Here is a 14932-nt window from a genome sequence, read left to right on the forward strand (position 1 = left end):
CCTTTGCAAAGTCTGTGTATACAACATCTGCATTTTGCTTTTCTTCTAGGGCTTCTGTGATTTTGTCATAGTGGTTGAGTAACTGTGACAGACAGGATCTTCCTGCTCTAAATCCATGTTGTCCTGGATTGTGCAATTCATTGTTTTCCATAAAACTAGAAATTTGATTCCTAATCACTCTTTCAAACACTTTTATTGTGTGTGATGTTAGTGCAACTGGCCTATAATTTTTTGCCAAGGCTTTACTCCCCCCCTTGTGCAACGGAGCTATATCTGCAGATTTAAGTGCTGCTGGTATCTCCCCTGTATCCAGGCTCTTTCTCCATATTACGCTGAGTGCTCTCGCTACTGGTACTTTACATTTCTTTATGAATATTGAATTCCATGAGTCAGGCCCAGGAGCTGAGTGCATAGGCATATTATCAATTTCTCTTTCAAAGTCTTCCGAGTTTGTGGTAATATCCGTTATATTATCTGCAGCTTGAATGTCATTCATAAAGAAGCTGTCTGGGTCATCAACTTTCATGTTGTTTATTGGTGTGCTAAACATAGCCTCATACTGGCTTCTTAGAATTTCACTAATCTCTTTGTTGTCCTCTGTGTACGTACCTTCATTTGTAATTAACGGTCCAATACTGGTCGAGGTTTTGGATTTTGATTTTGCGTATGTGAAAAAATATTTCGGATTTTTCCTTATCTCTTGTATAGCTTTCTGTTCCAATTCCATTTCCTCAGACTCATATGATCGCTTCAACGTTTGTTCTATTTCCTCAATCTCCCTGCTTAGGCTTGTTTTCCTTGCTTGTGATAGTTGTGTCTGCCGAAGCATTTCCGTTATTTTTTTCCTTCTCCTGTACAGTCGTCTCCGTTCTCTTTCTAGAGTGGTCCTCTTTCTGCCCCTCCTCACAGGTACGTGCTTCAAGCAGACCTTGTAAGCTTCAGCTGTCAGTTGAGCTATTCCCTGTGTGGGAGTTTTGTCGCTTAAGACCGTCTCCCATTGAATGGTTGCAAGGTCTACATTTATTTTTTCCCAGTCAATCCTCTTATTGTTGAAATTGAATTGATTGAATATTCCTTCTCGCTTGTTGGGTCTCTTAGACCTACTACCGTTATTTATGCTAGTTCGCACTTCAATGAGCTTATGGTCTGAGTATGAAGTATCTGAGATTGTGATATCCCTGATTAGTTCATCATTGTTTGTGAATAACAAGTCTAGTGTGTTTTCGTTCCTAGTTGGTTCTGTAATCTGTTGATTGAGCGAGAATTTGTCACAGAATCTCAAAAGTTCTCTAACCTGTGGTTGGTTATTTCCCGGGTCATTCCCTGCTATGATATTTGTGTTTGCCGTTCTCCATCTTAGACTCGGTAAATTGAAATCTCCAAGAAAGATAATATCTGGAGCTGGGTTTGCTAGGTTGTCAAGTATGTTCTCTATTTTGTGCATCTGTTCTGTGAATTCCTCAATCGTTGTATCTGGCGGTTTATATATTAGAATAATAATTAGATTTAGTTTCTCTACCTTCATTCCAAGTACCTCTACCACCTCATTAGTTGAATTTAATAGTTCTGTGCATACCAGGTCTTCTTTAATATACAGACCTACTCCTCCATTTGACCTAGTTTTTCTATCACATCTATATAGATTATAATTTGGAATCCAGATTTCACCATCCATGTAATCTTTTGTATGAGTTTCCGTGAATGCCCCAAATATTGAGTTTGACTCTAATAGAAGGCCATTTATGAACTTAACTTTATTTCTTGACTTTGGCTTTAAACCTTGAATGTTTGCAAATATGAATGATTGTCCATATTGTGTGTCACTTCTGGAAGGTTTTGGTAGTTCTCCCTCCTCTCTACCCTGACCCAGGGTGTGTTGTTGTGGCAATGGTTTGTCCAGTTTTGGAAGTGATACTGGGGAGTGTGGTAGTCTCTGTGTAGTTGGGGGTGTAGTATGTGTGGGCTTGACATATAATGATAATGAATCCTATACTCTATACTATTACAATCAGGTTGCACTCCAACACCATCAGAACTCTATCATCAGCTTATCAAGTGGTATCCTATCTCCTGGTTCACCACCTGATACTATCAACCTTTTCAAGTTGATCAAGTCTACATACACTGTTACACCATCAGCAAGAGAATATATATATGTATCTATAAATGTGTACAAAGAAAATCAGCATGTGAATGCAATAACATATATCAGTATCAATGTTCCTTGATACACAACAATGATCAATCGATCACTCTATCAGTCCTAGAACACATACATCTGTAGGTAATCCAGCCTACGACTGTAACTCTAAACTTCAGTATAAAACACTCCTTGACATAAGAATGCAAACAATCACTCACCTCTCACTGCGTCTTGCACGCTAATGACAACCAAATACTGTCAACTCCCTACAAGTAATCCACCAGAACTTCCCCTCCACCTCTGGAAGTTCACTACCCTGATATCTTCAGGTTCTTCCAGGCTTAACTACCAGGATCCTCTGCAGCTTCTCCAGGCTGCTACCATGAAGTTTCCTTGAGCAACTACGGTGCTTCACCCTTCTGCTAGGGTCCTCTACAGCTCTCCTGGCTGCTACACCATGAAGTTCCCTCGAGCACTATGGTGCTTCACCACCTCTACAGAAGCACGTGACACTCCTCTTCACTGCTTCTCCTCACAGCTCGAGGTCCTTTGCTCCACTACCTTGGAGTCTCATCAACTACTCCCTCCGTGCTGGCTTCGAAGTTCTCAGCAACTTCTTCTTCAAAGACAAAAATGCAACTCATCGACACTCCAATAAAAATCTTTCCCCTTTAACACATAAACAAAAATAATCACACAATATGTTTGCCTCCAACCTCTATCTATCCTCTACATAATGTGAGAGTGGACTCCCCCGTTGGGCGGGTCCATGCTCCACCTCGCCCGGCGGGCCTCACTCACTCCGGGAGGGGCCTCCGCCGTCGGGAGCTCTCAGTCACCTGCCAGCGCTCAGAGGGGACGGACGTCGCTCCGTGTTCCTCCCTCTCCACTCTCTTATTTTAGGCTTTCTGCCTTATCAAAACATGTCTAGCTTATAAATAAACATCGCTACTGTCGCTGGGCACACAACCAACTACAAACAATCACTATGAACTGGCTTAAATCGTGCTTACCACAGATTGTCTAGTCGAGGGCGCTATCCCTCTGACAGAGCTTGGTCAGGGCGCTTCCACGGCCCACAATAATGCCTCTGGGCGGTTTAATAAATACTCCTCGTCGCCCAGGACTTGAGACTACAGGTCCCCAGCTCGATTCCACAGCTGGTACGTCTGCACACTTCTCTTCTCTTCGAGATATATCACTAGGGGTTCCTTTCTGACGGGAGCTCAACGGAGCGCGGCTTTCCCCCTGCGATGTCTGGCCTCAAGTGAGGTCAAAGCCCTCCAGAAGCGAGCCTCACGCCTCCAGCAAAATATCCACATCTCCAAACCAGTCATTTATCTATTTCCTTACAGTATTTACTGCCCATAATCTTAAACTGTTCATTGAATCCAACAAACTATTTTACATCTGTGTTATCGCCTCTATATTTCCTATACTTTCTAGTTAGGTCAGGCTTGTTGAATAACTCTCAAGGGGGAGACTCGTTTTTCCTGTAGGCTGAGATAATAACACCGGCTCAGTAGGTCTGGGGCTTCCCCTCCCCTCTCCCGGAGAAGGGGGAACTGTGCAGACAGCGGCGCAGCGACGTGTGTCGTCACGATCGTTTGCTTGTTTTTTTAGGGGAATTCTATCCACCTGTTCGGTTTGTGGTTGCAATTTTCACCAGAATAGGGGTTTGTTTTGGGACGCTTACCTTTCTGGGTGCCTGACCTGGTCGATGGCAGGCATAGAATGCTTCCAACCACATGGGGGTTTCTATAGGCCATTGCTCCCCTTGCCTCTCTGAGGGGCCAGGTTCTGGCTCGTGGTCTCCGGGAGGCCCACAAAACTCCATACACAAGACTGATGCCAAAGTCTGACATTAGTAATATCAGCCTGGATAAGCTCCAGGGAGTCTCCGGGTCTCGCCCAGAAAATGGTGTTATATTACATTCAACGCTGGTTTTTTAATTGATTTCCTTTTCAATTTGACAGTCTATTTAGATACCGAATATTTCATGCACATTAGAGAAAGTTTGCACTACTGCCTGTTACTTGTGTAGTTGTGTCATATTCTCCTGCACACTTGTTCCTCCTTCCTCTTGATATTTATCCTAACACCTTAGATCACGCCTTGATGCTTAGTTTATCTAGCTAAATATTTTATGACAAGTTCTTGGTTGGTTATTATATACAGTATTTTATTTTATCAAATAGAGAAGCAGTAAATGAGGGAGAAGCAGATCCAGCCGATTTCTTGTATGCCGAGCAACCCAAGATGAAAAAGTTTAGAGGGGTGAATGTGACGGCAGAGATTGTTAGTGAGTGGTACCAGGAACGTGCACGAGAGATTGAAAGGTGCAGCCACTTTGTGGATGCTGCTCTGGACCTTCTCAAGCTTGGGCGTGAGAGAGGTGTTGAGGTAAGAGGTTGTGCTCTTGAGAGATGTTAGCAATGTGTAGTCAGTTTGTTGTGGTTGTATTGTCAAATAAGTGAAGCATTTTGGACTACAAGGCATATTTACTTTTACATGTCTAAGTTTTGTGACTTGTGCTTTATTAATTTTTTGTTGATTAATAGAACTGCAGCTTTTCTAGGACATAAACTTTGCTAATACTTTGTTGATTTATTGAAGACCATTTTCTTCTCTTTAAAACATTAAATTTATTAAATGATATAAAAGACTTAAAAAGAAGCATAAATTTTTGAGAGAAGTTGGTACTCTTTCTAATTTGCGTATATATTATGCTACAGCTGATCTTTTAGACTTAGCATTATACACTATTTAATTGCAATTTAGTGTTAATTCTAATAATGTTTGTTAATTTGATTATTTCAGGATCTGGAGGAACTACATGACACACTTGATACTCTAGAAGTTCTAGTGTATGAGGTCGGCCACACCTCAATGACTCTTGATAAATACTCCAAGCTCTCAGATAATGAGAAAATTGTGCAACTCATGTCAACAGTTAGTTTAAATCCATTCTATTTTACCATTAGTGCCAAATTTTCTTGTAAATCATTAATTTTCCTGGTTTCGAGATCTTGTTAAGTATGTTTCTGCCTGAATATGTAGACATTCTGTACCATAAAGATTGTGCTGATTTTATTTTGGTCAATACAGTGTAAGGTTTGGTTACAAATTAAAACTTCACATTAGATGACAAAAAAATTATTTTCTTTGCTACATGTCAACCAACAGAGCACTCATGAAACCTACATCCAAAACATTCGTCGGTGGCTGCTGCCGTTCCTGGCTCGTTGTGAGAAGTGGCAGCCAGGCAGTGGTCGGTCACTCCTGTATACCTATATTGTAAATGCAGCGAAGCAAGGCCTTGGTCTGCCCTTAAAAATACTGCAAGTAAGGACTATAAATTTTAACTTGGGCTGTGTGCAACTTGAGTTCTAGAATGTCTTCTTCATTGTCACAGTACTGTATAGCTGAAATTGTTTACTTCAGTTCTGTATAAAAGAAAATTATTAATTCTGCTTATATTAAAAATTTAGGGAAAGCAACAATCAGCTTTGATATCAAACCTTTAAATTTATGAGAGATAAAATGGGTCAGTATGAAATTACCCGTTTGTAAAGGCGCATATTGTATATAGATGAGCCTTAAAAAGCTGGAGCACAATAATCTATTTACTTTCCCAAATTTCATTGACAAAGAAATTTACAAAGATCCTTGTCATGGTTGGGGCTAGGTCAAGGAGAGCATAATGTGTGCAAGAATGTGTGGATCATAGTGACAAGTGCTCAGGGAAATCCTAGGGACCAGCTCTGAATGGAGGTTTTATACTATGTGGAATTTACTACTCAACTTAATTCCCCGAGTTAATTCTTAAAACAGTATGTAAATTAAATAAATATCTGAGAAAATGTTTGAATGAACAATTATTAATTTAAAACAACTGCAGAACTACTCAGATCATTAAAAACATGCTACAATCATTACTCTTGAAATCTATTGTAAACAAATGAAATGCAAAAACATAGCCAATTTTGCCAGTGTAGGCTCCCTCATGCTGTTTAGTTGTTTGGGAAAAAAAGTCAATGTTTGCATTACCAAGTCGCTATTTTTGGAGATTACTGCGGAGTTCCACGTTCGTTATAATTTAAACAATTAAATTATTACAGCAAGGACATTGATTCATTTTGGTGCACGTTGTCCAATCTACAACCATTAGCAATTATGGCCTAGTCTAATGATTGGAATTTTCTATAATCATAAATATCATTTAGTGTGAACATTTCTATATAGTTGCAATCCAATTTAATATCACAACAATAAATTATTCAAAGGGTCTATAACTTACTTTTTTGGGGTTAAGACCCCCACTGCTTAACCGAGACCTAAGGGAAACCGTTAATGCCATGGGTAGATAAATTGACGTAATTTTAACAAAATGTCACAACTATGCTTGGTAACAGGTTCCCAGGTGCCAGGTCGACTTCTTTAGCCGACCCTATGTTCGTCATGGAGGAATGAGCACAGTATTTTGTAGTTGTTGGGCTGGTACATGTGGCATCCAGCTCAGCTGGTGCAATTTACAGCACTGTTAATGATTACAGCACCTTATGGTGCTCATAAATAAGTCTTTGAAACTTTACTGGTTAATTCTGAAAGAACTAAAGCTAACAGTTCCTGAAATTTTAGAAAAACACTTGAGAACATGTGAAGCACAGCAGCCAGGGTGTTGTGGCAGTCTTGTTGATCCATGAGCTCTTATGACATCTCCCTCCTATCTGCCCTTGCGACCATGTAGCAGGAAATTTTATTTATTTAATTTAATCAGTTATTATTCACCAATATGTTTGTTAGTTTTAATAAATGCAGTAGTATTCACTATGGCAACTTAGTAAATTATAAATAATATTCTGGGATTTGAATCACAACATTAATATATCGCAGGCTGGGATTTCCTTCATGGATGTCCTGAGATGTCCATGAAGGGAAATGCACTCTCTGAAATTCCATTAAGATATTTATATGAGGCTTTGGGTTCTTTTCCTCCTAGTTTTAATATTTTGTATTGAAATTATTGTATTATGCTCATATTATTTTTTAGTTTAGTACTGTACTCTATATTGTCACCTGTGAAAGATGTAAAAATAATTTTGCAGCATTCCCGACCTGATCAACACGCTAGGATCATCACATCTGCAGAAGAGATGATGACCATTGCTATTGACTGTGTGTATGCTTGTGAGAAAGAGAATCAGCTTCCACGAGCTTTTGCTATCCTTGAATGTCTTCCAGAAAGAGAGTCTTGGTAAGTATTATAAAGCATATTAAGTACTCTATGTAGGTACAATAGAGCAAACTGGTATTTTAATAATATTGAAAGAATTATTGATATACAGTATTAATTTTTGTAAGATGTATTGGCTTTTGTAGGCGCAGATGTCTCATTATTTGGTGCCAAAATGTAGAATAGGCTTGGTTCTGTTTTACATATATCTGCTATCCCTTTTAAAAACTTTCTTTCTGCCTCTCTCCTTACTGCTGTATAGTTGTCTCTCACATCTTTGTATCACTGGTATGTTTGGGGGTTTGGCCTCTTCCTATATTGATTCCATTTTTGTGTCTTTTGATCTCTGGCCCTCTGTTGAACCAATCCTCTTTTCTAGCCCTGCATCTCTGTTTTGGTATGAATGTTTGTGTGCCTTCATTGTATATTTTGCAAAATTTGGCATGCATTTAATTTACTTCCCTGCCTAGCAGCAAGTCTGTCCAATTACACTCATTAAAATTTTTTCAAAGTTCCCCATAGTGACCTGTCTTGAAATCGAGTTTATCAACTGTTTCAATGTCCCCATTTTCTTCTAGATGATATCTTAAAGCATATTTAATTAATGTCTAAAAAGGACGTGATCACTCTTTCCCAAGGGAGGAAGGTACTGGATGTCAAATATCTCTTCTTATTTCTTGGTGAATACTAGATCCAATACTGACGGTACATCTCCTTCCCTCATTCTTGTGGCCTGGTTGATACCTGGTTGATGGGGTTCTGGGAGTTCTTCTACTCCCCAAGCCCGGCCCGAGGCCAAGCTTAACTTGTGAGAGTTTGGTCCACTAGGCTGTTGCTTGGAGCGGCCCGCAGGCTCACATACCCACCACAGCCCGGTTGGTCTGACACTCCTTGGAGGAATAAATCTAGTTTCCTCTTGAAGATGTCCACGGTTGTTCCGGCAATATTTCTTAGGCTTGCTGGGAGGACGTTGAACAACCGCGGACCTCTGATGTTTATAGAGTGTTTTCTCATTGTGCCTATGGCACCTCTGCTCTTCACTTCAAGTGGCCTGCTTGATGTGTTGATACAAGAATGTCTCCAGAATGAGGTTCACAAATCTACATGTCCAAAAGTCCTCTGTTTTTGCTTCATGGGCCTCCCAGTCTATTGCTTTAAAGTTGAAGTCCCCTAGTATCAACAGTCGTGATTTATCTTTATCAGCTTGTACAATAATCTCTCTCATGACCATTATGAGGCCCTCTTGTTTGTCATCCAGTTCTTCCTTTGTCCAAGTGTTGCTTGCTGGTGGGCTGTAGGCTTTTAACATTATCAGCTTATCATCCTGATTCCAGACCTGCAATGCCATTATGTCAATATCTCGAGGGTTTTCAAATATTAACTCTTACCTGTATATGTGTATGCGTGTGTGTGTGTGTGTGTGTAATTACCTAAGTGTAGTTACAGGATGAGAGCTACGCTCATGGTGTCCCGTCTTCCCAACACTCTTTGTCATATAACGCTTTGAAACTACTGACGGTCTTGGCCTCCACCACCTTCTCACCTAACTTGTTCCAACCGTCTACCACTCTGTTTGCGAAAGTGAATTTTCTTATATTTTTTCGGCATCTGTGTTTAGCTAGTTTAAATCTATGACCTCTTGTTCTTGAAGTTCCAAGTTTCAGGAAATCTTCCCGATCGATTTTATCAATTCCAGTTACTATTTTGTACGTAGTGCTCATATCACCTCTTTTTCTTCTGTCTTCTAGTTTTGGCACATTTAATGCCTCTGGACATAATAATTCATTGCACCTTTTCCAGTTTGTTGATGTGCTTCTTAAGATATGGGCACCACACAACCGCTGCATATTCTAGCTTTGGCCTAACAAAAGTTGTGAACAATTTCTTTAGTATATCGCCATCCATGTATTTAAAAGCAATACTGAAGTTAGAAAGCGTGGCATAGGCTCCTCGCACAACGTTCTTTATGTGGTCCTCAGGTGATAGTTTTGTATCTAGAACCACCCCTAGATTTCTTTCTTTATCAGAATTCTTTAAAGATTTCTCAGATAATATATAGGTTGCGTGGAGTCTATGTTCTCCTATTCCACATTCCATAACATGGCATTTATTAACATTAAATTCCATTTGCCAAGTGGTGCTCCATATACTTATTTTGTCCAGGTCTTCTTGAAGGGCATGACAATCATCTAAGTTTCTTATCCTTCCTATTATCTTAGCATCATCAGCAATCATGTTCATATACTGTAATTCTGTATACCAACTGGTAGATCATTTATGTTAGACAATAAACATCACTGGTGCTAGAACTGAACCCTGTGGTGTAACAAACTAACTGTTGTAGATATGATCCAGAAGGTTCTAGAAACCACATGTAGGGACCTGACCCAGCAAGGTCGCATCCCCTGGGGGATTGGCGGTGAAGATAACTGGCGCCTTTGTTCACAGTTTCGTATAATGAATTATTTTACAGAATTCAGTAACCCCCTCCCACCCCCGTGTTACAGTGGTACTCCACTTGTGACATTTCTCCAGTCCGATACATTGCCTCTGATTACTGCCCTCATTTTTCTATCAGTTAGAATTTTAATGTTGAACATTAAAATTTTAACAGAAAGAACAGAGCCAGCCGCTGTTATAGGTGAAAACTAGCTACGCAGTACCCGGCGCCCCACAAGAGCAATAACTACTACATGTTGACCAGACCACACTAGAAATTGAAGGGACGACGACGTTTCGGTCCGTCCTGGACCATTCTCAAGTCGATTCTCATCGCCTGCAACTACCACATATTCCAAGGCAAACAAGGGAGGAAAACCCCCACACACTCAGGGCGGCCAATCGCCAAGCAGCGAAAGGCCAACAGAGGTAGACCCAAGGTGACTCGTGGAAGAGAACCTCAAGCCCCAAGGGCGGTACTTACAGGGCACTCAGAGAAAGTGACCCTAAGCACATGCAGCCTGAGTACCTGAGAATACTTGTTTGCTCGTTTTTCTTTTGGGGAGTTCTGTCCACTCGTTGGCAATTTTCGTTATTTTAACCAGAATAGGGATTTGTTTTGTGGCGCTTGCCTTTCTGTGTTCCTGTCCCGGTCAGTGGCAGATATAGAATGCTCAAAATCACATGTTCATTTCAATGGGCCATTGCTCCCCGTGCCTCTGTGAGGGGCCAGGTTCTGGCTTGTGGTCCCCGGTAGGCCTAGAACTCCACCCACATTGATGCAAAATAGTTAGGGTATCCATATCAGCCTGGATAGCTCCGGGGAGCCTCCGGGAGTCGCCTAGAAAATGGTGTTTCATTACATTCAACGCTGGTTTTTTTAATTTTTTTGTAGCCCAGAGAACATGGAGACCTTGACAAAGCTGCATGATCTGGCAGACTCACTAGATGCTCACCTCACAGCAGCAGAGCTACTCGGCAACAATGGTGTCAATGTCACGCCTTGTCAACTCCGCCAGTTGCAGTCCCACCCCGAAAAAGTTCGAGAAATACTAACCAAGCTGACAAGGGCAGCTGCAAGAAGGTAAAAGATTACCTAGAAACCATGAATGTTGTGTAAGGTAAATTAGAATGTTTACTTCAATTTGTTTTTCCAGGATGGGATTCCAGTATTTCTGCAGGTATGTGTAGTTTGATCTCATGACCTGTGATGATGTAGCTTGATCTCATGACCTGTGATGATGTAGTTTGATCTCATGACCTGTGATGATGTAGTTTGATCTCATGACCTGTGATGTAGTTTGATCTCATGACCTGTGATGATGTAGTTTGATCTCATGACCTGTGATGATGTAGTTTGATCTCATGACCTGTGATGATTCTGAGTTTTTCAACAATAAAATAGAGAGAAAGAGAGAGAGAGAGATAGAGAGAGAGAGAATGAGAGAGATAGAGAGAGAGAGAGATAGAGAGAGAGAGAGAGAATGAGAGAGAGAGAGAGAGAATGAGAGAGAGAGAGAGAGAATGAGAGAGAGAGAGAGAGAGAGAATGAGAGAGAGAGAGAGAGAGAGAGAATGAGAGAGAGAGAGAGAGAATGAGAGAGAGAGAGAATGAGAATGAGAGAGAGAGAATTAGAAGAAGAGGAATAGTAAGTAAAGTTCACAAATTTATGATTAGGAATACAAAGATTAGAGGAAGAGGATAAAGATAGAGGCAGAATAGAAAACTGTTACAGCAGGATTGGGAGATGAATAAAGAGGAATGAGAAAAAGAAATGAGAATAAAAAACGATGAAAAGAAGCTAGAAACATATGAAGACGGAGTGAGTGAGGTGTGGTGGTAGAGAGGTGAGGTAGAGCAGGGCAGCAGAGGTGTAATTGGTCAGGGCAGGGGGGTATAGATGGAATGGAGCAAGGGGAAGGGGGGGTTGAATGGGGCAGGGGGAGAGGTGGGGTAGAGGTGGAGTGGGGCAAACAGGAAAGAGGTGGAGTAGGGCGAGGAAGAGGTGGAGCAGGTTGGCGATGAGGTGGAGCGGGACGGATAAAAAGTGAAGCGAGATGAAAGTAGAAATGCAAAGGATGATGCTGAGCTAGAATACTTAGATACATATGAGTACATTCACTGAGAAGTTGCTGATATACAGAGGTCAGTATATATGGTCAAGGTCAGACCTTTCCCGAAACGCTGTGCGTATTAGTGGCTTTAGGGGGGAGCCAATTAGCCGAGCGGACAGCACGCTGGTCTTGTGATCCTGTGGTCCTGGGTTCGATCCCAGGCGCCGGCGAGAAACAGTGGGCAGAGTTTCTTTCACCCTATGCCCCTGTTACCTAGCAGTAAAATAGGTACCTGGGTGTTAGTCAGCTGTCACGGGCTGCTTCCTGGGGGTGGAGGCCTGGTCGAGGACCGGGCCGCGGGGACACTAAAGCCCCGAAATCATCTCAAGATAACCTCAAGGTATTGTATGTACTAGCTCTTATCTATAAATCCAACATTATGTTTGTAAAACTCATTTTCTATGTATGTACTTTTACCTGAATAAACATTTTGATTTTGATTGATTATATACCCACTGGCAGGTGGGTATAGGTGTACATGAGACAAGCTACATTGATACAGAATTTACTTGATTGTGGCAGAAACAGCATGTAAGGGTTTGCTCAATTCCATGAGGATAGCTTCAGCTCTCTTATGAAAATTGATGCAAGTATATTTTTTGGTAATGTTTATTAACATTCTTTTTAAATTATAAGAATGATTTTGTTTTGTATTTCATGAAAAGTATGAAAAAGTGACAAAATGTGGTACTGCTTAGCATGAATAAATTTTCTTTTATTAAGAACTCAGCCAATAGAATAGGTATTCTGTATTATATTGTTTGGTTTTAAAATATTGAAAGTGTTCGTTACTTATCACATTGTTCATGGATGCCAGCATACATGATATTGAAATATATAATGTGATGATTAAAAGACTGGATTCATCAACTGCAATTCACAAGACTTAATATGATTGCAGAGAGCCCAGACTTTGTGATGAGGACTGGAGGAAGCTGCTGTATGACATGTTAGAACTACAACAGAAGGTGTTTACCTGCGTGGAACCTCAGATGTGCACTGAGGTAAGTATAATCCGACCCTCCTGGTTAGGTGGTACTTTTTGTGACTGTGAGCACCATTGTACACATGTTTATGTAAATGGCAATTAGATAGTAAAATTTGGTACTATTCACTTTATAGAGTCCTAAAAAAACCAAGCGTTTAATGTAATGAAGCGCCATTTTTCTGGGTGAGACCCGGAGGCTACCCGGAGCTATGTGTATATATATTAGACGGTGGCAACAGTCAATCAAAGGAGTTCTAGGCCTACCAGGGACCAGAGCCAGAACCTGGCCCCCCCCCCCCCTTCCCAAGAGAGGCACGAGGAGCAATGGCCTGAAGACACCACCGTGTAATTGGAAGCAGTCTTTGTCTGCCATCTACCAGGTCAGGTACCCAAAAAGGTTGGAATTCCAAAACAAACTACTGCTGATTAATTAATTGCAAACCGAAAGTCGAACTAGCAACAGAACTCCCCAATCAAAACAAAGGAAACCAGTATGACGTCACAACAAACGCCGCGCATCATCTGCGCAACCCCCATTCCCCGTGAAGTGGACAGAGGGATCCCAGACCTCCGCGCCGGCAACTCTCCCCAGTTCAGAGGCTGAGTATCAAAAACGCGAAAAAATGCTGACCTGAGGGAGGGAGGGATGCCGGGGGAGCCTCCGGGTCTTGCTCAGAAAATGGCGTTTCAATACATTCAACGCTGTTTTTCTGAGGGGAGCCCCTACGGCTCCCTGGAGCTTATCGAGCTAATGTATTTTATATTAGACCGGGACATAAGCAATGGAGTTTAGACCTACCAGGGAACCATGTTCCAGAACCTGGCCCCTTCAGAGATTTCACGGAGCAATGGCCCTGGAAAACTTCCCTGTCGTTGGGGTTTTTCCTTATCTGCCATCGACCTGGGTTAGGCACCCAAAAAGGTAGGTATAACAAAAACAAACCCTTCTGGCCCTAAAACGTTGATAAAGCTAGAGGGGCTATTCAGTAAATTCAATTTTAATAATAAAAGGATAGACTGGGAGATAATAAACAGGGAACTTACAAACATTCCATGGGAAACTGTTTTAAGTAATACAAGTCCTACAGAAGGAATAGAAAAACTGACTTCGGAAGCGTATTAAGTCTGTCTGAAACATGTTCCTTTGAGGAAAGCCAGAAAGAGATCCAACGTAGAAAGAGAATGCAGACGACACTATAAACACAGGAAAAAAATAACGGAACTGCTTATGCAGACACGAATTTCCCGTCAAAGAAGGAATAATTTAAATAGGGAGATTGAAGAAATCGAGCGGAAATTGAAACACTCCTATGAAACTGAAGAAAGGCAGTTAGAACAGAAAGCAATTCAGGAAATAAAGAAAAATCCAAAATATTTCTTCACATATGCGAAATCAAAAGCAAAAACCACTGCCAGTATTGGACCTATTCGTACAAGTGAAGGTTCATACACGGAGGATGACAAAGAAATTAGTGAAATCCTAAAAAAGCAGTATGAGGACATGTTTAGCACTCCAATAAACAACATGAAGGTGGAAGATCCAGACAATTTCTTTATGCGGGATATTCAAACCCCTGTAAATATAACTGATATCAACACGAGCGCACTAAATTTTGAAAGAGAAATTGAAAACTTGCCCATGCACTCGGCCCCAGGTCCAGACTCATGGAATTCAATATTTATAAAGAAATGCAAAGTGCCGGTAGCACAGGCACTCAGTATAGTGTGGAGGAAGAGCTTGGACATGGGAGAGATACCAGATGCACTTAAAGTAGCAGACATAGCCCCTGTACACAAGGGAGGGAGCAAAGCATTGGCAAAGAATTATAGACCAGTTGCACTAACATCGCACATCATAAAAGTATTTGAGAGAGTGATTATGTCAGGCCACCAATTTCATGGAGACCAATGACCTTCACAACCCAGGCCAACATGGATTTCGAGCGGGAAGATCGTGCCTCTCACAGCTACTTGAGCACTACGACAAAGTCACTGAGGCATTAGAAGAAAA

General features: G+C 41.2%; 1 protein-coding gene across 3 annotated transcripts in view; it reads left to right on the forward strand.

The window, feature by feature from the left end:
* LOC123762748 (NBAS subunit of NRZ tethering complex-like) overlaps positions 1–14932 on the forward strand; it is a 504795-nt gene that overhangs the window by 129742 nt on the left and 360121 nt on the right. For all 3 annotated transcript variants that reach the window (XM_069332294.1, XM_069332295.1, XM_045749508.2), the window contains exons 16-21: positions 4343–4547; positions 4965–5096; positions 5331–5489; positions 7253–7401; positions 10715–10903; positions 12835–12937. In XM_069332294.1, the coding sequence (XP_069188395.1) occupies positions 4343–4547; positions 4965–5096; positions 5331–5489; positions 7253–7401; positions 10715–10903; positions 12835–12937 (937 nt within the window). The remainder of the gene's footprint in view (positions 1–4342; positions 4548–4964; positions 5097–5330; positions 5490–7252; positions 7402–10714; positions 10904–12834; positions 12938–14932) is intronic.

Source organism: Procambarus clarkii, chromosome 27, assembly GCF_040958095.1.
Source record: "Procambarus clarkii isolate CNS0578487 chromosome 27, FALCON_Pclarkii_2.0, whole genome shotgun sequence".
In the NCBI taxonomy this organism is placed as follows: Eukaryota; Metazoa; Arthropoda; class Malacostraca; order Decapoda; family Cambaridae; genus Procambarus; species Procambarus clarkii.